Raw genomic sequence first — 25955 nt, 5'->3', positions numbered from 1 at the left:
TGCCTGAGATGTCCCACCGCCTTTCAGTCCATACACAGAAGCAAACCTGATTGGCAGTTAAATCTGCCACTTGAACACTAGCAATGGGACACCAAGATCCTGTCCAGCTGTGGCAGGCTTACTTAGGGTTAGGTTAGGGGTATAGAGCAGTCTAGTGGGCACACACAGCTCTGTCCTTTAGCACCTCAGTGCTGCTTGCTGCCCCTCAGGAAGTGTGCCAGTGTGGCGCAGCTTTTGTTTGTTTATTAAATTTCTATACAGTCATACCTCGGGTTACAGACACTTCAGGTTGCGCGTTTTTGGGTTACGGACGCGCCAAAACCCGGAAGTACTGGAACGGGTTACTTCCGGGTTTTGGCGCTCGTGCATGTGCAGGAACACCGAATCACAACCCGCGCGTGTGCAGACGAGTTGCGGGCGCTGCATGTTGCGAACGTGCCTCCCGCAAGGATTGCGTTCACAACCCGAGCGTCCACTGTACCACCCTTCATCTGAGGACCACAGGACGGCTTACAATATATAAGCACAAACATACATAGCATAGTAACAAACAGAAACAATTCCCCTCCATATATGGTTTAAAAGGCCACCAGTGGTTTAATGGGCCTAAGCTCTGTGAGTAGAGGCATGTTTTTGCCTGGTGGCTAAAGAGATGTAACCTCACTTAAAAATAAAGCGCCAGGCGAGACACCCTGAGGAAAGCATTCCACAAATGGGGAGCCACCACAGAAAAGGCCTCTTCCTGTGTTGCCACCCTCCAGACTTCTCATGGAGGAGGCACACGAAGAAGGGCCTCAGATGATCATTGCAGCTTCTGGGTTGATACACACGGGGAGAGACAGTTCTTAAGAATGTTGGACCAGGACCTGGGAGATCTGGGTTCAAATCCCCACTCAGCCATGAAGCTCACTAGGTAATATTGAGCCAGCCACAGCCTCTCAGCAGCACCTGCCTCACAAGATTGCTGTTGAGCCAACCCAGGTGGCTTCTGTATGGGGCATGAGGAGGTCAGGTGACATTTTGCCTTTTGCCTTGGGCAGTAAAATGTATTGTGATGGTCCTGGCTGACTTCTACAGGATGAGAAAGCTGATACTTCTGAAAGCAGGAAGAGCAGTGCAATGACCTATTGGCTACGATTGCCAGGGTTTGCCATTTCCATTTTAAAAGGGCAGAACTCCCATTTGGGGAGATAGCTAGCAAAGCAGTCTTTTCAATTATTCTGTGTATTTCCACGTCTCGTTCCTAGAATAGAGCACTTTGATCTTCCCAATTTCTGTCCTTTTCCCAATCGCTCTTAAATACTGGTGGGAGGATGAGGATTGATCAGACTTCCCAGTGAGGTGTAAATTAGAAGTTCTTTCCTCCCTGGACTAACAAATAGTCCAATTCTCAGGGTGACAAATTCGAATCAATGAAGAACTGAAATCTTATTTTAGAGTGAGCTTCCCCTGATGTGCTTTTCACAAACTTCCACCTCCTGTAGTTTGTTCTACTACTAGGATATTGACTGATGAAGAGGTGGGTGGTGACTTTTCAACCACTCTTGACAGCCTTTTCCTATTAAAGGGGTTGGACTCAAGTTCTCCAAGAGATTCTTTTGCCCGTGGGTGAATTCTTGTTTTCTGTTTATTTGTTTTCTGACAACATGTGCTGGAGAGTAATGGAGGATGTCTCTGTGCTTCTTAGGCTCACTGGGCAATGGAACTTTCTGTAAAGATGGCAAGCAAAAAGAACTTACCTCCATGGGACCGAGAGCTTTTAAGGATTAGCTTTTTTACAAATTTAGTCTTCTGAATTCAGTGTTTTCTTCATCAGTTGCACTAATTTGCCCCAGCATTGAATCTTCTGTACCTAACTATGCGCAAAAATGCTCTGTTGCAGTACACACTGCTGGTACACATTTATTTTGATTTTATAGACAAATCGGCTCCTCCCTTAAAGAGGGCACGTATTGCGGTGAGACCTGGAAAACCGACACTCTGTGTTGTGGGTGGGTACGATTGGTCAGCCACAACACCAGATTGGTAGGTCCCTCATAGCTTGGTGCAATCTGGCCAATGGGACGCAGTTCAAATGGTTCAAGGGACCTATTTATACCCATGTACATGACCCAGAGCTTCCTCTTTTGGCCCGTGCGTCGGAACACCTGCCCACCTCTCCCTACTTTTAGGGCTTTGTGCTTGACCTTGCTATGCCGTCATATGTTCGTCCATCGTTGGGACAGGGGCATGGCAGGAATTTTCCCCACTTGGCTGATCGGCTGTTGCCATTTGGGTTTCGCCTGCCACATAGCAAATCGTCACAACTTGTAAGGTTGCGGATAGGCTCTGGTTCAGGTGATAGGGATGGGAGAACGCTCTCACCATCCCTATGTGAAGGGTATTCCGTTAAAGGAATCCAGGGACTCAGTGGTTTGGTCAACCCCTGAGAGGGGGTTGTGCCCGTGCCTGAGTCCAGGGGGACATTTGGGTGGTGGAGCTAGCCTGTTCCCGGCTTTCCGCTTATCCAGGTGTTCACCCTTGGCTGATCTATGCTGGAACCCTGGGTCAGTGCTACCTGTGTGGCAGGGAGCTAGTCAAACCAGAGCCTATGCAACCACTCACTTTCTGTAATCAATAAAGTTGTGGCCTAAATTCTGCCAATGTGTATGAAGGAAACATCTGAAAATATTTAAGTAGCATGTTGTATACTTCAAGGGAGGCTGGGACAGAGAGGTAATGACAGAGAGGCTCCTAGTAGTGTGGAAATATTCTCAGAAAAACTCTAAAATAGATGGAGCAAGTCGGACATCACAGATATGAGACAGCATCCCCTGGAGGGAAGCAGACTTAAAATGCCTGGCTTTGCAATGTGCTCAGCCTCTGAGGTGTTGGGTTACTTTGATCTTGTCCAGCAATTGAGAGGAGTTAGAATAATGTGTGTGTTTTGCAAGGCCTGCTCACGTTTTGAAGGGGTGGTAGCGGTGGAATTAAGCAACTGTGTTTTGGTTGGCACTGGGAGTATCTACAGTAAGACTTAAAATAAATACTGGCAAGTGTTATCTTCAGCATTGCGTAGGGCAAGGCCAGTAAAGTGTTCTGTTTTCCTTGAGTACTTTAAGGGCACCTTTCTGTTCCACCAACTTTGTCTAATGAGTTACCCAAACTCCTGTATAAATGAGAAAGGCATGCACATAAAATGAATGGCAATTTATGAATACTTCCTTTTGCTAGCTAGGGTGGTATATTTAGGCATGCAAGAAGAGCTTTGCAATGTGTTAATACTGTGTCCTTTCTTTCTTTGCCAGGATTCCACCAGTGTGACGTCAGTTTTTGTCCGAACAGACCCACATGGATTTTTCTTGTATTGGACAGACCAAAATAAGGTAGATATACATTGAAGTACTTCAGCTCCCTCTTTGTGGTGGCTTCTTTTTCTGACCAAATACCTTTTCTGACATATTTGTAACCCTGATGTCTTTTTTTTTTAAAGGATGAGAACTAGGGATGGGTGTGTATGTGAATTTAAACCAGTCCACATTTAAAGATTCACACTTAATACACTACCTAAATCACACTTCCTGAAAATTTTGCAAACCAAAGCACAGCAATTCTTCAAAAGTCATCCTTCCCTGAATATTGCAATACAGTAATGTGTACAAAAATGCAAATACTAAGGTAAAGTGTACATAAGAACACATGCCCGTGAAAGAAACATACAAAAATGCATCTTCTTCGTGAAAATTGCATTGCAGAACAGTGTCTTTTAGGAAAAAATGCATACAAAAATGTATATCTTAGGAAAATTTTGCACTACAGCATTGATAAATTTTCATGAGGACTTTTTAAAAAACAAATTCACAAGCTGATGTGGAAATGTGGGGGGCTGTGTTTAAATTTGGAAAAATAAGAAACTGAGAGAACTCTGGACCATTTCCGCAGAGTGTGGCCATGTTTTCTAAATACTTATCAGTTCTACTTGATAGGAACCTGGAAAAAAAGTCTTATTGACTTTTGAAGATTGCAAACAGTGAGAAAGGAAGAGCATTGATGATGAACATTTATATGAAAGTCTTCAACTATTTATATAGTCTGGTACTAGGACATTCATTTTGTGTTTCCTTGTTCCTGTAAAAAACAACAACCACTAGTACGTATATTGAAACGATGCTCTAGGACAGGGGTCAGCAAACTTTATCAGCAGGGGGCCGGTCCACTGTCCCTCAGACCTTGTGGGGGGCCAGACTATATTTTGGAAAAAAATATGAACAAATTCCTATGCCCTACAAATAACCCAGAGATGCATTTTAAATAAAAGCACACATTCTATTCATGTAAAAACCCACTGATTCCTGGATCATCTGCGGGCTGGATTTAGAAAGCGATTGGGCTGGATCTGGCCCCCAGGCCTTAGTTTGCCTACCCATACTCTAGGAGGCTATATATTTATAGTAATGTTGCTATATTCCTGACAAATGCTTAAATACCTATAGCTTTTTAAAAGAGCATTCGTTCAAGATAATTTGAATTGGACTATCACTGTGTGATTAAAACCCAATCTATAAGGGTCAAGGAAGGATATTTCTCTTCAGCTGATAATGATGGTTTTAGAAACATTTGCCGAAATGTATCCTGAAAGGCTTTGTTTAGAAAAACAAAAATAGATCAGCTGCCTGAAAGCTTTGCTTAGAAACTTGAGTGTTTGTTTACGATCAATGCTGACAGCTATTGAAAGATTAGTTGCAAAAAAAAAAAAAACTTGTAGGAAGAACTTGTGCTAATGCCAGAGCTTGCTTATAATGTTGCTTACTGCAGAGGAGTGGTTAGAAGATGTAGGCAGCTTGCCAAAAATATTCATCCATAGTTGGTTCTAAGCTAGCAGTATGTACCTGGAGGAGGGGTAGGCAAATCTGAGTTAAGGAACATTATCTGTTTTCTCCCCTTGCCTAAAATAAAACAATTTCACAGCTGGGCAAACAAAGGCTGAGGTTTTATCAAAAGGGGATGAAATGTTCTGGAGATGCAGACTTAACTTTTAAGCCTTCAGTTTGGTGTCTCCCTAAAGCTAAGTAAGTGTGACAAAAGAATGACAAAACCTTGCAAACTGAAGACGACGGTACAAACTTGACAAGTGTTGCCAAAGACCCAATGGCTATCATTTCTGAGTTTCCAGTGCTAGTATTTAGCATGTGTGGAGAATCGGAAGATCTTAGCATGCAACAATATGCACCTTCATGTCTGAAAGCGATGGATTTCTTATTGCAGTTAATGATCCTATCTCATAATTGCCTTCTTGTTCAAAAGAAGAGCTAAAATACATGAAGATTGGGAGAATTACAAAGTATGAAAGAATACAAATCTGCAAATGGCTCTTCCTTTGTTTCTTTTAGGGACGCGGGTGGCGCTGTGGGTTAAACCACAGAGCCTAGGACTTGCTGATCAGAAGGTCAGCGGTTCGAATCCCCGCGACAGAGTGAGCTCCCGTTGCTCGGTCGCAGCTCCTGCCAACCTAGCAGTTCGAAAGCACGTCAAAGTGCAAGTAGATAAATAGGTACCGCTCCGGCAGGAAGGTAAACAGTGTTTCCGTGTGCTGCTCTGGTTCGCCAGAAGCGGCTTAGTCATGCTGACCACATGACCCGGAAGCTGTACGCCGGCTCCCTCGACCAATAAAGAGAGATGAGCGCCGCGACCCCAGAGTCGGTCACGACTGGACCTAATGGGCAGGGGTCCCTTTACCTTTACCTTTATGTTTCTTTTACCTAAAGGCAATAATAGGGAATGGCTCTGATTTGGAGAAGGGGCACCGCATATGTGAATTCTCCCCCCTACCTCCAGTTAAGTTTCGTCTCTTCTGAATTACTATTTGAAGTTCCTGTTATCAATCCACTCCCTGCTCTGTGACTACTAGTAGCTTCCAGGAGTGGCTTATCAGGAAAATGGTGCAGGGCAAAAGAGTGAAGCCCTCCTCCCTGAATGTCAGTACAGAATTCACTACACCTAAAGTGAAAATAGAAATATCAGAAGATCTGGTCTTGGCCCCAAGCCTTGATAAGCAAAGGTAAACACTCTAGGCAAACAAGGGTCATGTAATACTTGGACAAATGGATGTACAAGTTCTATAGCATCCACAGGATGGTGTTCCTAAACAGTCTTAAGAAGATGGCATTAAGAAAAGCTAGTGTGGAATAAAGAGAAATTTCTTGGAAGTAACAATTAGGCTTAGGGGCGGAATATTAATATGTTATTAATAAATATTAAGGATTAGAATAGTAATAAAGGAGAAGAAGTTAGTAAATGAAAGAAGTTAATATTATTAGAAAAATGAATTTGGAGAACTGCTAAATAGGTGATATAATGAAATTCAGTTAGAGGGGATTCGCGGAAGTCAGTTATTAATGTAATGAAATTAGGATTTGGAAGTAAAAATTTGTTCTTATGTGTGTGTGTTTTTGTATTTTGTGTATTGTAATGTTTTTCTTTTTTTCTTTTTCTTTTTTATGTGATAAATGTGAAAACCAATAAAAAATTTTGGTTAAAAAAAAGAAAAGCTAGTGTGGAGCAGTGGTTAGTGTCAGATTAGGACCGGAGAGACCAGGGTTCAGATCCCCATTCAGCCATCGAGCTCACTTGGTGACCTTGGGCCTGTCACTGCCTCTCAGCCTCACCTACCTCGCAGGGTGGATATACAGTAAATGCAATAAATAAATAAGATGCTTATCAACAGGATAGTTTGATTATCAAAGAATAAACAATAATACACATGTAGCTGCTTTCTTAGGGGACGCTGGTGGCGCTGTGGGTTAAACCACAGACTCTAGGGCTTGCCAATCACAAGGTCGGCGGTTCGAATCCCTGCGATGGGGTGAGCTCCCGTTGCTCGGTCCCTGCTCCTGCCAACCTAGCAGTGTGAAAGCATGTCAAAGTGCAAGTAGATAAAAAGGTACCACTCTGGTGGGAAGGTAAACGGCGTTTCCTTGCGCTGCTCTGGTTCGCCAGAAGCGGTTTAGTCATGCTGGCCACATGACCCGGAAGCTGTATGCCGGCTCCCTCGGCCAATAAAGCTAGATGAGCGCTGCAACCCCAGAGTCGGTCACGACTGAACCTAATGGTCAGGGGTCCCTTTACCTTTACCTAGCTGCTTTTTTAACTTGATGATGGTCCAAAGAATATGGAGTCTGATTTCCAGCTTCACTAACCTCACTGTGCCCATGTGAGGGGCGTACCAGGAAACTGGGCGCATCAACTGCCACACACATGTTACCTCCTAGCCTCTTTCAGCTCAGGCTCATTGTTAGTGGAGAATATGTTTGTGGGCATTTGTTCCATCACAGGTAAGAGAGCTTGCTCCTGACAGGTTGGCTTGGTGAATTAAAGGTGATAGAAGGAGGGGTGCTATATTAATAAACAAATGCATGTTTTAATAGGCTCCGAATAAAAAGGCAGATGCTATTTTGCTAAGCAGATTCTCGTTTTAGTTGTTGCTGCACTCTGATATTAAAGGAAATCTTTAAAATGGCCTTTCCTTCTGATGGGCTACTGGGTGAGCTGAAAAACGTGCTCAGAAAAGTGATTTGTATTCCACAGTAAGAATTAGTTTTCCCCTCTGTGGATTTATGTAGTCGGCAGCCTGATTGACCTTGGGCTAAAAGTTCTGTGCAATATTTCTTGCACTTGTTATTGTTGATGTTGTTAAAATCCTGGAGTAGGTTTTTTGAGGGTTGATTTCCCCCCATCCCTGTGGTTTAAGTGCTTTGGGCTATTTCTTACACAGTTTTGTCTCATTTGGGACCAAGGGCTCTTGAAATGACCAGAAAGAACTCACAGTGTGCTGGAATAATGAGAAAAGGAAAGATCAAGCAAAAATACAGGGCAGACAGTGGAAATTGTGTATTGCCTGCATAACTATTTTCTTTGAATTTCAGATTTTGCTTACAGATAAAGCCATTTATGGAGCTATGAGTCTGATCAGCAGCTCTTGAACTAATGTGTGGATTGGAAATTAAGTTATTCAGTGGGCTTTTCAGTTCCCACATATTCTGACATGGATCTTGCCTTTGCAAAACATATCAAAATGGTGTTTTTTTAAATAAAAAAATAGCTTCAGAAATGAATATTTAGATCGGTATTTAAATGCGAAAAATTGTTTGGATTAATAAAGAAAGCACATTGATGCAGCAAATGAAAAGGAACATATTTATGAGTTAATGCTTGTGAAATTGACATGGGCTGGGAATAGACCAGTTTGCCCATCTTAAGTTGCAGTATCAAAGAGCAGCAACACGTGCATCACTAGCGCATACGCAAAACACCACACAAGGCTTACATGTTACATTTTAATGAGCATAGAAGCTTGTAATAATTTCTAACAAAAGAAATGAACAGGCAGGTTTAAATGGATAGTAAAATAATTGCTCATATGCTACAGCAGCCATATTTAATATTTAGAACAGCATGCCAGTGTCCTTGTAATTCTTGGTGCTGTCTAATCTGTCTAATAATTTTCTGAGATGGGAGTAGCATGGAGAACTGAACTGGCACATATTTTTTCTGAAAGTTGTCAAGGAACGTTCATGCATACTTCCTGAACAAGCAGGTTTTGATGCTGGTCTTTAAATCAAACTTTGATATCCATTACCTCCCTGCCCCTGAGGCATGGCTTGTGCAGAGGTCTGCATTCCTCAGTATGAAGTGGATGAGCTAGAACTTGAACAAGCCACTCTGATCTTTGGCCAAGCAAGTTTTCGCTACAGCTCAATGAATCCATTGAAGATACCCTTTTAGTACAAGCCATGTAATAGTGTATCTTAGTGGGGTCATCTGGAATTGCCTTTCCAAGCTTGATATCCTCCAGATGTTTTGGGATGCAACTCCCATTAGCCCAAGCCAGCATGACCAGTGATCAGGAATGATGGGAGTTGTAGTCCAGCAGCTAATGTTGGGCCACAGGCTCCCCACCCTTGCCTTAAGGTGTACAGGATGAGATCTGTGGGTTTCTGAAGTAGAGTGTGTTTTGGACTGGGGTGATGTTCGGAATTTACAATGGAAGGAATTTATACAGTGCACAAATGCTTGTCCTGAGCCCATCTGCATTTTGGGTTCGTAACTCTGTATCTGTTAGCTGAAAACCAGGATAATGTATCTCAGTAATTAATATCTGGAATCAGAGTCTGCTTATGGCTCTTTGCTCATGCAAAAACTGTCATGACCCAGTAGTGGCTACAGGGACTTGACAGTATAGGTTACATTTTATTTATAACCAGTCACCCAGGAACATCCATATGACTCAGGTTCTAAAAATGTGCCGTAATGAGCCTGTGTTCACAATAAGCAGCTGTAGGCTTCCCAGTAAGCAACTTACGGATGGAAAACCTGGATGATACACCATCACAATGCGGGTTTAATGCCTAGAACACAGCAAAAGTCTGCTGATTGTTCATAGAACCCAAAAGGAATGTTGTGCCTTAAATTCATGCCACAATCCAGCCTCCTCCAGCCGGGAGTGCTGCACAGCAACTCCTCCCTTCCCTTGATGGCTGGCAGTAGGCACAGGAGTCACAGGCGGGCTGTGCGCCGTTGCCCCGTGCTCCCGGCTGGAGGAGGCCGGCAGGCAAGGGAGAGGACAGGAAGGAGACAGGCAAGCGGGAAGGGGAGAGGAAGGAAATAGGATCGGTGGGTTCGCACGCAGCTATCCCGTGCCTGGGAGGGCACCCTCCATGCCCCTCGGGAGCGCGCCCCTGCACCCCTTGGGAACGCGCCCGCCCTGGGCAGCGCGGGCATATGCTCCGCCACTGGCCGTGATCACCAGTCAAATAAAGCTTTTCCTTCTCTCTGCACATAAACTGTTGTAAATCATAGAAGGCAAAAACATAAAATCTGTGCAAACAGCAAGTCTGGTACAAGCATCCAGATCTATATCCTTTTAAGTGTAGCATATCCTTGAGAAAGTTGATTGTGCATCACAACCAGTATTTCTGAAATCCTTCAGCTCACCCTGTAAGGTCGTCTAGTATTATCGTCATATTGCAAATAATGCAGTAAGGCTGAGAGAGGTCTGCCAAAGGGAACTGCTTTAGTTTATGTCCAAGGTGGAACTCAAACCAAAGACTTCTCATCTCACATACTGTACTAAGAGCTCCTCTTTCACCAGCCTAAATTAATACACGGAACTGTGGCGGCATTGTTTCCCATTCAGTTGTCAGAGCTGACATTGGTTGAAATAGGTGTTCACCATTCTTTGGTGTCAGGAGTGAGCTGACGGTAAATCACATAATCAAGTTGAAGTTAACTCTTTACTAGCAAGAACACGATCTGCACTGACTTGGCAGTGTCAGGTCTAATGAGTCCATCAGCTCCATGGTCAGTTGCCAAGACTGAAAGTCCATGCCTCCCCACAGCCGTCAAGTTCTTTCCTCTCTAGGGATTTCCCCAAGCAATTGGAGATTGCACCTGCATAAAGCCAACCTCTCCTCCACCCTTTTCATGCCTCTTCTGGTTCTGGGAGACCAGGGGGGAGAGGAGCTTGTTGCAGCAGGAGGGGGAGACATTCATGACTCTTCACCAGCCTGACTCATCTCTGCCTCCTGGCCTCCTTCCTCCCCTGCTTCAGCTTCTGCCTCTTTTTCTGGTCTTCTCTCTGCCACAGAATCTCCCAGATCACTAAGCTCTGTTGTCTATTCAGCTTCCAACATGGTCTCCTCCCAGTCTTCTCCCTCTGACCACTCATGGTTGTCCCACCACCAATCCAAGAGCTTTCTTTCTCTGGGGGTTCCCCAGCTGGTTCCTCCCACCATTCCTCCACGTCCAACCAGTCAATAACATTTGGCAAATAGCTGACTTGTCAGAGACCTGGAGGTAGTACTGCAAACTGCCCATGACATCTACAATACAGTAAATCTTTTCCTTTTGTCGTGTCTTTGACTCTGGTAAAGCATTTTTATGTGGGTTTCTGTATCACTTTAAACTGTTCTTGGGAGGGATGTCTCTGCAGTGTGGTGATAGACATTGTGTACATAGTTTCTCGAGCACTAACTGGACAGTACTTACGGCATCACAGGTGATGAGTAACAGATCTCTCTTCCAGCTTCCCATTTCCCCAGAGCTGCAGTCAAGGTTTCTAGTGGATTACGTAGTAGGCAATCATAGCCTGTTAAAGCTATGGTTTTCCCAGTAGTGATGTATGGAAGTGAGAGCTGGACCATAAAGAAGGCTGATCACCGATGAATTTAGGCTTTTGAATTATGGTGCTGGAGGAGACTCTTGAGAGTCCCCTGGACTGCAAGAAGATCAAACCTCTCCATTCTGAAGGAAATCAGCCCCGAGTGCTCACTGGAAGGACAGATCGGGAAGCTGAGGCTCCAATACTTTGGCCACCTCATGAGAAGAGAAGACTCCCTGGAAAAGACCCTGATGTTGGGAAAGATGGGGGGCACAAGGAGAAGGGGACGACAGAGGACAAGTGTTCTCGAAGCTACCAGCATGAGTTTGACCAAACTGCGGGAGGCAGTGGAAGACAGGAGTCCCTGGCGTGCTCTGGTCCATGGGGTCACGAACAGTCGGACACGACTAAACAACAACAATCATAGCCTGTTTCAACAGGTGAGGTTAGGGAGTAGGTCCTCCACAAAATCATGCTGGCAGTCTGGCATGACCTCAGGCAGGCTTGAATCCTGTGTTACATCTGTTAAGGAAGTAAGCACCACCAGCCTTTATGATCTTACCAATAAAAGCATTGTCAAACAGTGCAGTTTCTAGGATGATGTGAAAGTGGGGGAAGCAAACAGGAGTGCTTAACAGAAAGGGAACAGAGGCAAGAATGTAGCTGTTGCATAGGGAACAGAGAGCCAAGTCAGTTTTGGAACCAGAACAGGGAATTCAAAAGAGGCAAATATTTAGTGAAGCAATGGCAAGAGAGGAGGGACTTCCTTTTCTTGGAGTGCCAGCCTCTAGATCCATGACAACTTCTACTTGACTCTTTGCTTGAGTAAAGAATCTTCTTTCTCCCCTGCCTAGAGCTGATCCTAAAATAAGTGGGATTTCCCCATGCCCCCAATTGCTGACCTCCTCAGAGGCTGTAGGAAAGTTGTACACTAGCCAGATGTGTGCTAAGCAAAGATACATATTAGACCCAACTTTACCCTTTGTGTAGCAGTTGACTCCACTTCACACATGCACAAGGAGGTGACAGTAGAGGTCAATAACAGATGCTATACGTCCTGTCTTGTCAAACAGTTCACAGCTCAATAGTTTCCTGTGGTTTCACTCTCTGTCTGTCTTGGCAGAAGCAAAATGTACTCCTCCCCTGATGAACTGAGGCGAATTTAACTTAGGAGGCACCAAGACATGCCTATGCCTCTAGCCATCTCTTGAATTACTAAGGAAGGGAGTGAGTAATGACTCTTGCATGCTATAGATATCAATGTAGTAAACAGATGTTTACCCACCGTGCCTGTGACATGTTATGTGATCCAAAGTTTTAAAGGTCTTGTTGGATTTGTTGATTAAATAATCAGTTTGTGAGAGACTCTGCATATCCCTGTGATGAATTAATGGGAGTGAGTCACTATACCTGTATCTTGTGTACTAAACCAAGAGTGGCTGGGGAGACCCAGCCAGATGGGCTGGGTATAAATAATAAATTATTATTATTATAAACCATGTTGGTTTGACTTCTCCCATATTAAAGCAAGTTGCTGCTGGTAACGACAAGCTAAATTTGAAGAGAAAACTGTTAAACTCTTCAACTTGCCTGATTGTAAATGGTGTATGCCCAAGCGCTATGAACAGGAGCGTGTGTGTGTGTGTGTGTGGACACCTTTCTGGTGTTCACATTGTAAGGACAGCATGTAGGCCAGGCATATGCAAACTTTGGCCCTCCAGATGTTTGGGACTACGGACCAGTGTTCAGGGATGGTGGGAATTGTAGTCCCAACCATCTGGAGGGCTGGAGTTTGCCTATCCCTGATGTAGACAAACCCCTTGTATTTGTCTCAGAGTGACAGAAAAATGGTGCTTAGCTGCTCAGAAATCTAGCTGGCATTAAACCATGTCAAGTAGAATGATGGCAGAGAATTGCCTAGGACCATGGATGTGGATCATTAAAATATCTGAATAATTTTATGACATAACTTGCAAGCTTTCAGTTAAGTAGTATGTTAGCATAAGTACTTTCTTCATAAGTAACAATTGTGGTATTGTGTCCTAGCTCAACGCTGCATTTGTATGAGGGCTTGGTCCGTTTCAGCAAGCTATATTTTGGACCGGTGGCTTTTGATGACAAGTGTTAGGTTAGGTTTGCAAGTGACTAGAATAGTGGCATGTGGTAAGAAAGGAAACTCCCTCAACAAAGTTCAGATTGCCTCAGAGAGAGAAAGCTCTGTGCACTTGGACTTGTGTAATTAAATGTTAGGGCAAAAGAATGAAGCCCAGTGCAGCTTGACTGCGTGGTGTGCTAAATACATTGGGTCATGATGATGGGGAAGTTTTTAGAGAATGAAATTAACAGTTACAAGAAAATTGCACTTGCACAAGTTGATACAAGAAAGGCTTTCCATTAGAATGCAGAAGCAAATAACGAAATGTAGATAAGTGTGGAGTTCTATTCTACTTCAAGCACTTATTTTTTAAAAAATAACAATGAGTTCACTCGAAGCATATGAGTTGTTCCACAAAGCCTTGACTAAACTCAGTGCTTTTAAGGAACAGCTTTAATAGAAAACGCAAATAACCTTGTAATTTCTTGCTTTGTAAGAAAATAATAATAATTGCCATGATTTTCCATGTGAGGCAAGACTAAATTCTGTGTAATGGGTTGTGTGCTACTATTAAGAATACAAAAGAAACAAATTACCATAAAATGGAACTTTTACCAGGTGGGTCCTCCTTTGTAACAAAACAGAATGCAAGGTGTGAAATCAGAGAGCTTTTTTTTATGAAAAGAAATTTGGGGTTAGCATGGTCTTACTGAGGATAGTATAACTGAGGATAAAAACCAGTTAGTCCCTAGGTAAGGAAGTGTTGCTCAGCTTTAAAAACAGCTATTGCGTTCCTCAGATTGCTTGAAGACAGCAAACACAATGGAGAGGCAAACTGAATAGGTTTGCACACATGCATGGAACGGAATACTTGACTGAATGCCAGAGGGTGGCTTCAAATTGGCATCTTAATGTTCTCAGAGTTCAGCAAAGCATACTTGGAGAACTCACATGTTCAGGACTTAGCTGGAAACACCTATCAAAAGGAAAAGGTGGAACATATAAGAATGGTCTTGCTGGAGCCGACCAACACCATTCTAGTCCAGTTTTCTGTCTCTAGCAGTTTACTGTGGGATGCTCTCAGCAGCTCACAGGCAAGACATGAAGGCACAACCGTCCCCTGTTTGCTCTAGGTACCCAGTATCCAAAAGGTCTGCTGACTATTCAGGCATCAGGAAATCTTGGAACTCCAGATACTTGTATCACTCTCAGGCTGCCTTTCATTTCGCAGTATTTGTATAAAGCTAGGCAAAGCAGATTAGATTCAAACAGAACTATGGGTATGAGATACAGAGAGTTGCCTTTCAAGTCTGCTTAGCTACGTAATATTTTGCCCAGTTATGCCAAGGTGGTGTGCAAACAAATGCATTTTTAGAAACATGGAATTGGTACTTATGGGGGAATTGCTGCTAGTGGTAAGCGCACTGACTTCCACAGCAGTTCTAATCTGCATTCTAGAAAAAACAAGACCCCCCAGCCCAAAGGCTTAGCAGGACTGCTGCAGTAGGCGCAGGCAAATTTGGGTGTGACAGCTGCAACATTTGTTGACTCTTGCCAATGATGAACAACATCATGGACAATGTGTGGGGTGGGGTGGGGTGGGGAGATGTGTTGGTAACTGGCATGGACATGTTCTAGGATACAGTGTTATGTTGTACATGAAAGGATATATATGTATAGGCTTAAGTATCCATGCAAAAAAGGGATGCGGGTGGCGCTGTGGGTTAAACCACAGAGCCTAGGACTTGCCGATCAGAAGGTCGGCGGTTCAAATCCCCAAGACGGAGTGATCTCCCGTTGCTTGGTCCCTGCTCCTGCCAACCTAGCAGTTCGAAAGCCTGTCAAAAGTGCAAGTAGATAAATAGGTACCACTCCGGTGGGAAGGTAAACAGCGTTTCCGTGCGCTGCTCTGGTTCACCAGAAGTGGCTTAGTCATGCTGGCCACATGACCTGGAAGCTGTACGCCGGGTCCCTCGGCCAATAAAGTGAGATGAGCACTGCAACCCCAGAGTCGGCCATGACTGTACCTAATGGTCAGGGGTACCTTTACCTTTACATTTACCTTTATTCATGAACAACACACAAAGTAACATAAATTGAGAAAACTCACACAAATATTGTTTGCTGCACCTTTTCCTCCTTAGAAATAAAAGATGGAAAAGAGTCGGTTACGACTGGACCTAATAGTCAGGGGTCTCTTTACCTTTACCTTTATCCATGCAAAAAAGAAGAAAAGTGCCAATGGGAGCAAAATCCAGTTGACTACATGTTTCTGTTGACTGCTGTAGTCAATTTCATAAGTACACCAGCTTGACAGGACTAGTGGAAGCAGCTGTGGTTTGGCTAATAGCGCAATAAAAAGCCATGCAGTCCTTGGGGAAAGGGAATATGAAGTGCCAGGCAATGGAGCATACAGGCAGCTGAAGAGTCACTGCCTCTGCTCAGCAGCTCATCTGAGCCACAGTTCATGTCCCTGGCTCTTTCTCTTTCTACCCTTGAGCCATAGAATAGAGTCTGTAGGGAAAGGAGGACATGCCATTGGAATGGGTAGAAGCAGACCCAATGTTATATGTATTATGTGAGCGCTGGTGATCCTTCTGGATTGACAACCGGGATTGAAATGTTATGAATGAACCCACACTAGGTCTTTCCCACTCTGCCTGTCTTCTGTGTGAGAGGCTACTCCTTGGGGCACTGTAGTTTTGTGGAACTGGATCTCTTGTAGGAAGCTGGAGTCAATTGTCATTTTATATAGCAATTTAGTTCAGCCACATTTTGTGTGTCCATTACACTCTTGAGTTCTTGCTTGCTGTATATGTGTGTGTATCACCTTCTTCCTTTAAGAATGAATTGTTTGTTTGCTGTGTGTATATGTTCCTGAGAAGAACTAATGTGTAGCCTAAGAGCAAGTCAGGAGCAGGCGTCAGGAATAAATCACATGGAATAAGTTAACTCTTCATCAGAAGAAACATGAACTGTTCAGGAGTGCCATGTCTAATGAGCACAACAACTCATAAGTCTTAGCCCTATGATAAGGTTACCAGATGTCCCCGTTTCCTGGGGACAGTTCCCAGATTTACAAATCAGTCCCCAGACAAAATCCATCTGTTTAGCAGGAAGTTGAAAAGTGTCCCTGGATTCATTGAAAAAAATCTGGTAACCTTACCCTGTGAGGCAGTTGTGGAGGGTGAAGGTCCATGCTTTTCTGCAGCTGCCTAAATCTCCTCCTCCAAGCAATCTGAGACTCCATCAACCTGCCGGTCTTTGCTCCTTCCTCTTCACACTTCTTCTGGTCCTGGGAGACCAGGGGGCAGGGGAACTTGTAACAGTAGGAGGGGGAGACACTCTGGCTTCACCAGCCAGACTAATCTCTGCCTCTTGGCCTCATCTTCTGGTTCAGCCTCTGATTCTGGGCTTCTCTCCCTACTCACTAAATTCTGTTATCTCTTCAGCTTCTGATACATCATCCTCCCAGGTTTCTCCCTTCTTCTCCTCTGACCACTCTTTGTCATCCCACTACCAATCCCCAGACGCTGAACTTCGTCCCTTGGCAGTTCCCCAGCTGGTGCGTATATGCCCATCCAGTCCATGACAGAGCAGATGTTGTAGAAAATATAATGATAACAATCTGTATTGTCCTGTACTGTCATCATGGGATAGTAATGCCATAGTTTCGCTGTGTCTTTCACTTCTCATGGCACTTTCTGTGGAATGGCTTTACACTTTTGAACGTTCAGAATGTGGTCATCTTCAGAGGGGAGTGGCTACCGACAGTGTTAAAATTGAAGCTTCCCCAGAGGGAATAGTTGCTCATTTGTATGTTGAGATGCCAGCACAACTAAAGCAGCCTAATGCCCAGCACTTAGCACTGAAATAAATATGAAGCCAAAATAATGCATGATTAAAACTGACCAATATTGGGAGCATCGTGCATCTATGGAAGCTACCTATGCAACTTTGTGCTTTCTGGGTTGGTAGATAATAGCCTGGGGATGCCACACAGAGTGTGAAGAACAAGCCCTCCCAAATTCCAATTTCCAAATGGCATTTAGCCTCCTAAAATGCATGGCACATTCCATATAAGGGGGAAAGCCATTGTGAAAAAAATGACCTGTGACAGATGCTGCTGTTGCCCTATAGTGACAGCTTGTATAGCTGTGAACTGGCATACACAGACCCATGTAAGCAGGTGTTGGCTGTGATAGTGAATGAATATGAGGTTTGCACTGTATCGTTTAACTTTATTACATCCATAAATCAGCCGGGCATGAGTAATCATTAGCTGTATCACCAGTGCTTCCCTCTCATAAGGTATCTACTACTTCTGGTTTCTGCAGGTGAAGAGTGAAGCATAATTTAGTGGTGGGTAATGTTTGACAGCTACACTGTGCACACACATATAAAGTGTGCGGCTGCTTAGTTTAAACATTAGCTCGGCCTGATAGAGTAGCTGGAAGCTAATGTCATCACGAGATGGAACAATTGCTGAATTTGGCACTACGGTATATGTATATAGTAAATAAACTGTTTCTCCTTGAATGCAGAAAGGCATTCTTTGCTGTTTCAGATCACTTAGTGTCTTGATCTATGTGGCTTTGAGGGTCAACAGAAATGGAGCTGTGTGTTCAGCAAAAAGTTCATTTAGTGACTGTGTCTTTGGCAAATTGCAAATTAAGTTTTTTTACCTTTCAAGGAATTGCTTGAGAGTGATGCAGTGAGTTTCAATTTTAGGTTCTGTCCAACGCTTTCCCCCCCTGGAAAAAAGGTGGGGGAACTCACCATGAAGTTTGTTTGTTTATTGCCCGGCCAGTTACAGTGCTGCCACGCCCCCCCCCCGGCGGTGACTAAGAGTAAAATGTGATTAAAAAACCCAAGCAGACAATTATCTGGATTAGAAATGGCTGCAGCTTTATTGATTACAGATATAGGTGGATTTTTGAATCAGGCATTGGGTGCATATCTGTTCCATGGCCCCCACCGACAAAAAAATTAATTATTTAATTTAAGAAAAGTAAGGGAACTCAGTTCCTGCTCAAAAAAAGCCCCTGGTTCGCCGTTTCTTAATCCACCAGTCACATAGTGAAACACACTAGTTTGAAACAAATTAGGCAGCCATCTTTGATGATTTGCTCTTGAGTCAAAAGGTGGCTTCTAAAATTATCCTCAGCAAGTAAAATACAGTTGCAGTGAATCAGTGGCGTAGCGTGGGGGGTGCCAGGGGTGCCAGCCGCACCGGGCGCAACATCTGGGGGGGGGCGCGAGTCCAGAGGGCCCAGCCACGTCGTGCCCTCGGCCCACCCCTATTGTCAGAGCGGCCGGCCAGCCTCCGCCTGCTCCTACCTTGCCCACCCTCGGGCAAGCGCCTGCCCCCGTGGCCACCTACCCCGCCCCGCCTCGCCCATTGGCTCGCCTCCCTCAGCCCCGCCTCTCTCCGATGGCCGCGGGGGGTGTCCTGCTCGGTGCCGGCGCCTTTTTTCAGGAGGTAGGGAGGCTGGACGGGGAGGTGGGGTCGGAAGCGGGCAGAGAAGGAGGGGAGCTCGTAGCCAAAAGGACTGCGCCAGCCAGCAAAGGGCCGGGGAAAGTTTGGAGAGGAGAAACGCACCGTCATATTTCCCGGTGGAAGCGGCAGGATTAGGGATGGCGAAGCGTAATTACGCACAAATTTCGCTGGGTAAGAGCTTCGGGGATCGATCGGCGGAAATGGGAATCAATTGGAATATGAGAAAGAGAGAGAGAGAGAGAGAAGGACCATCATTCATAGGCATAGATCTGTAGGGTTAGGGGGCGCAAATCCACGGGTTAGGGGGCGCAAATTACTTGCCTTGCCCCGGGTGCTGACAACCCACGCTACGCCACTGCAGTGAATGTCTCCATTTAGCTCAGTTTAGTGAAGTTGGAGGTAATATTGGAATTTGACCTGTATATGGAATTAGAATTTAATGAGTTCAGCCAGTAGTTTTTGTTTTAAAATAGAGTCCTAGTTGATGTCAATATTGTGTAAGGGAGACATTTTTTCCTGTTGGCCTTTGGGTTGACTATTTGTATTTGTTCCCTGTTTACTGTGAAACTAAAGGTATGGTTTGCGTATCTAGCCTGTTGCTCATATCGTTGACTGGGCCCTTCTGTATTGTGTATGCTGAAACTGTTCATGGTTTCATTTGATGCCAAATTCAGCTTGATGCTTGGATTGGGTTAACCACCCTCAAGCTATTTTCAGCACTGTGTCCCTCATATTAGGCACGCAAGTATGGCTTTGCCAGCATTGAAATTCAACTTCTTGTCCTGATTGTAATGTCCTGGGAATCTTGGATGTTTATTTTTTTTAAAGGAAAAACCTGTTTTGCTAGCCAACATGGTTATGGAGAGAATCTTGGTTGTGTGCCAACTGCATTGTTCAAGATTAAAATGAAATGCAGTCTTAAGCAGACCTTCCAGCAATCAATAGGCATTACAAAGCATAGGTCCCTTATTCTGTCTGCTGTCCTCTGCAGTGCCAGCTTGTTTTCAATGCTTTGTTTGTGCTCATCCCACCAGCAACCATATAGTTTTTCTTTCATGACGCTGCTTTGGGCTGTTTGCTGGAATTCTGCCAGAATCTTCTTGGAGGCAAGATTGAGTGGGGTTGAATGTATGTGCAATGCAAAGGGGGCAGAAGAGGTAAGCATTGTAACCTCTTCTTTTGTCACTCAGTATGGGTGGTGCTGTGGGTTAAACCACAGAGCCTAGGACTTGCCGATCAGAAGGTCGGCGGTTCGAATCCCCGCGACGGGGTGAGCTCCCGTTGCTCGGTCCCTGCTCCTGCCAACCTAGCAGTTCGAAAGCACGTCAAAGTGCAAGTAGATAAATAGGTACCGCTCCGGTGGGAAGGTAAACGGTGTTTCTGGGCGCTGCTCTGGTTCGCCAGAAGCGGCTTAGTGATGCTGGCCACATGACTCGGAAGCTGCACGCCGGCTCCCTCGGCCAATAAAGCGAGATGAGCGCCGCAACCCCAGAGTTGGCCACGACTGGACCTAATGGTCAGGGGTCCCTTTACCACTGCCCTGAAGATTGCACCAACTATGAGACGACTTTTTTGTGCTTGTGGTACACTGTGCTAAGATAAGGTTTGATTTAGCATATAATCTGAACCCTTGGCCTTGATTTAGCTCTCTTCTCACTAATCATGAACCAAGATATATATATTTTTTTGCAGTTAACTAAATATAGGAGTATAGGAAGCTACCTTATACTAAGCTCAATATTGTCTACATCACTCTTGGTGGGCCATTTTGACAGAAAGCCTGGCATCACTCTAATATCAGGTGACCCATTTTTCCTTTGTAGTGCAGCAAGCCACTCTACAAAGGAAAATTCAAACCCAGGGGTTTTGAAATTACTGCCAATCAGTTGATTTGCACTGATTTCAAGCTCTGCTTTCTGCAGGGGGTCAGCAGCATCCCTGAGACACCCCCCCCCCTAGGGGAGTTTGCTCTGTGGCCTGTGACTTAAAGAGACAGCCTTAGTTGGTTTGCTAGCTAATTGTTCTCAGTGTATGGTAAGGCTTGTTGACAGGATCCAGGTATGTCCTATGCCTATAAGAGAGTGGTTTGCAAATCACTTTTCCAGAATGCCAGTTCTTGCGATGTTAGCAGCTGTGTGGTCAGGCTTCCAGGCTGAATTCTTGATCTCTTAGATTTGCATCAATTATGGGTACAGCTGTGACCACTTGCTGATGAAAAGGAGGTGTCTTTATGCACAATTCATCCAGGAAAATAAATCTTGTGAAGTGTATCTGGAATCAGAGCACATAACTCTTGGAAAGCTTGCAATCATTGTGCTTTTGCTTTCTTCTGTACTATTAGAATATTTAGTTGTAGAATATCAAGAAGAAAACCACCTTAATCTCCTTCCACATTTCCAGACTACATTTCCACCTGTTTTGTGTTATACTATTCCTGCTTTAAAAAAAAAAATCAAATATGATTATGTGCTAAAAGTGTGGAGGTATTCTTTTATTTTTGTTAAAAGATTATGAGGAATAAATCTTGTTTCTCAATAATGCAGCACCCACAGCACTGACAGTATTATTGAGCATAGCATAAAAACATATATAGCTGCATCTATCCTAATACTGCATTCTTAAAGCAAGCCACCCACCCACCAGTCATAAAGCAGGGGTAGGGCAACCCCCCTTAGTTCTGCACTGTTGTTTTTTTCTGTAGTTTCATTATGCCCTGAATTTTACTCCATTTACGTATCTTCTGAGAAAAACCCAGAATGGCACATATGGCACATTTTAGAACATTGATAGAAGGTTTTGCTGATGTGTCTTAAACTTGGCTTTCTGAATATTTCTTCCTTTGAATTATTTTATTTTTATTTTGCCACATTGTTCCATGCTGGAATGGCAGCCCAATCAGTTGATCAATAATTATTGATTATAATTATTTATTATAATAAATAGCAATTTGAAAGGCACTGCCTGCTTGATTAAGAATCAAATGTAGTTCCTGTATTATTATTTTTATTATTGCCTTTCTGCGTCAGCAAATGAGTGCTCTAGCAGACAGTAGAATAATATTTTGAAATAAACAGATATACAGCCCCTCCACCCTGTTTTCACAGATATTTTTTCCTGCCATTTTAATGGTTTGCTTTTCTCTAGCTTTCTGTGTGATCTCAGGGCTCAGCTTGATGCAAATACTTCCTTATTGTTTGAAAAATTACTTACAGTGAAAATTTGTTTTCATAATTCAGAACTCCCAAATCTGGGAAGAAATTTAGCTGGGGAGCACTTTGTAAGCACGCTTATGAGAAACTTGGAACAACTGTGCCAAATGAGTATAATTAAAGGATGTGTAGGACGCGGGTGGCACTGTGGGTTAAACCACAGAGCCTAGGGCTTGCTGATCAGAAGGTCGGTGGTTCGAATCCCCGTGACGGGGTGAGCTCCCATTGCTCGGTCCCAGCTGCTGCCAACCTAGCAGTTCGAAAACACGTCAAAGTGCAAGTAGATAAATAGGTACCACTCTGGTGGGAAGGTAAATGGCGTTTCCGTGTGCTGCTCTGGTTCGCCAGAAGCGGCTTAGTCATGCTGGCCACATGACCTGGCTCCCTCGGCCAATAAAGCAAGATGAGCGCCGCAACCCCAGAGTCGTCCACGACTGGACCTAACGGTCAGGGGTCCATTTATCTTTACCTTAGGACAGAAAGGGGTATTGGCCCTTCTGTGGCCTCCTATTCTGATGTTGGGACTGGGCAGGAGGTGGACTAAAGCAATTGACTTCCATAGGGTAATAGTGCCATACTGAAAATGATTTCCCCCTTAATTAATTAGTCTGTGGCCAGAAATAATTCACCCTATATTGCTGCTTTTATAGCCTCTTGGTTTCTAAATACTTTGACATGATTAACTGCATTAGCCATGTAAGGGGAAAATGTGAATATGTGTCCTAAGCTCCACAGCTTCAACTTCAGCCACTTCAGAAGGAGGAGTAGCATTTCTGGCTCCTCCCCATGGCTTCCTGGCAGTAGAGAGCCTTGGAGGAGGCTGGGGAGCATCTGGAGTAGCTGAGGGGGTTGAAACAACTCAGGAGGCAGTGGCATTCTTGCTAAGTGAGTGCATCATGCTTTATATTTAAAGCCTTTGTGGGCAGGGTGTTGAAACTGTTGGGACATCTTCATTGTTTCTGTCCAGTCCTGAATGTCTTGCCTGATTCCTGAACCTCTGGATTGTGGCTCCTGAACTCTGTGTCTGCTGCCACGCCTGTGCTGATATTTGTCTGAATAAAGATATCTTATCTGCACATAAGAACGTTTGTCTGCATGTGTTGGACATGAAGCAGGACAATATGAGCAGCTATTTTGTTAGACTACTCACACCAAAGTTAGCATCATTGCAAAGGTAATAGCATTTTGTGCAAGAGGTGGATTCTGTCCCAAAACATGTCCCATTATTCAAATTCAAATTACGTTTTGAGATTCTCTTTAGAAAACTGTACAGACCAGAGTCATTGTATTAGCACTTGAAAAAATGCCAACGATGAAAATGTCAACCTTGGCATGTTTAGATGAAGTATAATATTGTGCTTGGCAAACTACTTAAAGTGAAGGTTATGCACACCTTAAAAAGAAAAGCCTGGGCATAAACATGCTTAAGTTTGAGGTTTCAGGGCTTGTGTGTGTGGTGGGGGAGGGTGTCTTCCATTGAAGCATAACCCAGGTTCAAGAAACACAAAAGAAAGTAGTTATTTGCACGACACATTATGAAATATAGCACAGACACAAGATGTAATGATGGTCACTGGCTGGGGTGGCTTTATAAAGGTAAGAGAACTATGAAGATAATAAAGTAAGACCTCCTGGTTTAGAGGCAGTGTACCTTTGTATACAGGGACTGGGTGGCGCTGTAGGTTAAACCACAGAGGCTAGGACTTGCCGATCAGAAGGTCGGCGGTTCGAATCCCCGTGACGGGGTGAGCTCCCGTTGCTCGGTCCCTGCTCCTGCCCACCTAAGCAGTTCGAATGCACGTCAAAGTGCAAGTAGATAAATAGGTACCGCTCCGGTGGGAAGGTAAACGGCGTTTCCGTGCGCTGCTCTGGTTCGCCAGAAGTGGCTTAGTGATGCTGGACACATGACCCGGAAGCTGTATGCCGGCTCCCTCAGCCAATAAAGCGAGATGAGCGCTGCAACCCCAGAGTCGGTCACGGCTGGACCAAATGGTCAGGGGTCCCTTTACCTTTACCTCTGTATACCTATTTCCTGATAAGCAAATGTTCGGGAAGGGCTATTATTCCCATGTACTCTTTGTGGACTTCCTGGAGGTAACTGTTTCACCACTGTGGGAAGCACGATCCTGGATTACTAGATGGCACTCAAATCTGTATCCAGCAAGGCTCTTACGGCCCTGTTATTGTGCCCCAAGGAAACATAACCTCTGCACCAACCAATTACAGCCTAAATTGTGCTTTTAACATAGATTTCACAAATATTGTGAAATGAGCTCATTTATTCTGTAATTATACATGCATTCTGAACTTGTCATTTGAGATGTTACATATATAATCGGGAACATTTTTTTATGGACCGTGAAGCATTGATGGCTTAGAGTGATAGTAATTTAGCCCAGAGGTTGTCAACCTTTTTGGGTCCACGACTCCCTTGACCAACTACATTCTTTCCGCGACACCCCTATGGGGCTCAGGAGCCTGGTTATGTCACCCCTTGCCTACAGAGCCAGCAGCCCCTCACTGCTTTTTGAACACCTTCCCTTGTGGAGTGTTCCCTCAGCCTCCTCTTCTCTGCTCTCCTCTCTCCTTGGGAGTCCTCTGGAAAGCCACTGCTGCCACCCCTGGTCTCTGCGCTGCCCACCCTGCACCAAAAAGAGATGCCTCCTTACACTGCCCCACATGTGCCTGGGAAGCACCCCCGGCCAGTCCCAGAGACACCATTCACCTGGGCAGTGTGTAGCCAGGGCTGCTGCAACAAACAGCCATGCAAGCCTTTGGGAGGCAAAGACATGAGAGGGCATCAGGGAGGGAGGGAAGGAAAGAGGGACAGAGACCAGTGTTGCCCATGGCACCCCTGAGCATCATTCAAGGAACCCCAAGGTGCCACTGCACACTGGTTGAAAACCACTGATCTAGACTATTAATTGTATTTCAAATAATATCTGGAATTCAAATGCCTCTGTGAAACTCACAAGCAGGGTATGAAGGTGATGGCCTTCCCCTGTTGATTCCTAGCCTCTGACCCTTGAAGATGTTGCTTTCTATGAAACAGCAGTGTGGTGGCAGGTGGAGTGGTATGGCTTAGTAATAGGAGGCAGGAATAAATGAGTTGGATAAAACAGGGTTGCATTGTGTGGGAGGGGGCATTTTTTTCCCCAGTGTCCAAAGGAAGCCTTGATGCCTGATGGGAAATCCCCATAGATTAGCCAACACATGGCTGAATTATTGCAAGAGGAAATTTGTGGAGATTTCATGTGGCTAGCAGGTCTTGGACTTAATGGAGTTATGCATTCATTTGCACATTCCAGTCTTGTGTATGTATAAAACAATCTCATGCTAGCTGAAGGTGTGTCAAATGTTTTTGTCTAGAATTTCAGGCTAGGAATGTTGATGTTTGGCACATTATCCTATTACCTTCAAGCAAGCTATTCTCTATAACATGTGACAGACAGTACATGATGAGGTTGAGATCTGTAACTTAATCACTAAGAGTCTGATGTGATGTGTACTTTTATTTAGAAGAGGGCAGATCCATCACCAAGACTGCAATTTTAGTCTTATACTTGACACCAATCTTCCCAGTGACCCAGTGCATTAATGAATAATACCTTTCAACCATTGACCCCTGAATATATTGAAACTGTTCCTCCATGTCATGCTCCTTTCAGGCTGTCCAATAGCAGAGTAAATGTCAGTAGAGAGTTGGCTTTTGCAGTGACATTTATAATGTTTGAAACAAAGTGGCATTTTAAATGCCAGTTTAATTTTTCTTTTACAAACGATAGCCATGAATTTTCTTCAGACAAGCTGCAAAGCTTATTTATTTATTATTTAGTAAATTTGTATACCACCCTTCATCAGAAGATCACAGGGCAGTTTGCAACATAAACATACAAAAGGAGAATACAAATCAAAAAAGCAATCTAGAAAACAACCATGAAAATGACTGGCTGTTCAATGAGGTTTAAAGAGCTGTATAGATCCATCTGCATAAAAAGGTATTCAGGAGATACCTGA

At 44.2% G+C, this 25955-nt stretch overlaps 1 protein-coding gene across 2 annotated transcripts in view; it reads left to right on the top strand.

Annotated features, from left to right (window-relative positions):
* PLCB1 (phospholipase C beta 1) overlaps window positions 1–25955 on the top strand; it is a 458785-nt gene that overhangs the window by 24007 nt on the left and 408823 nt on the right. For both annotated transcript variants that reach the window (XM_053380655.1, XM_053380656.1), the window contains exon 2: window positions 3288–3365. In XM_053380655.1, coding sequence (XP_053236630.1) covers window positions 3288–3365 — 78 coding nt within the window. The remainder of the gene's footprint in view (window positions 1–3287; window positions 3366–25955) is intronic.

This window comes from Podarcis raffonei, chromosome 3, assembly GCF_027172205.1.
Source record: "Podarcis raffonei isolate rPodRaf1 chromosome 3, rPodRaf1.pri, whole genome shotgun sequence".
In the NCBI taxonomy this organism is placed as follows: domain Eukaryota; kingdom Metazoa; phylum Chordata; class Lepidosauria; order Squamata; family Lacertidae; genus Podarcis; species Podarcis raffonei.
The sequence above is the reverse complement of the archived record's forward strand: the minus strand, read 5'-3'. Positions and strand labels throughout refer to the sequence as shown.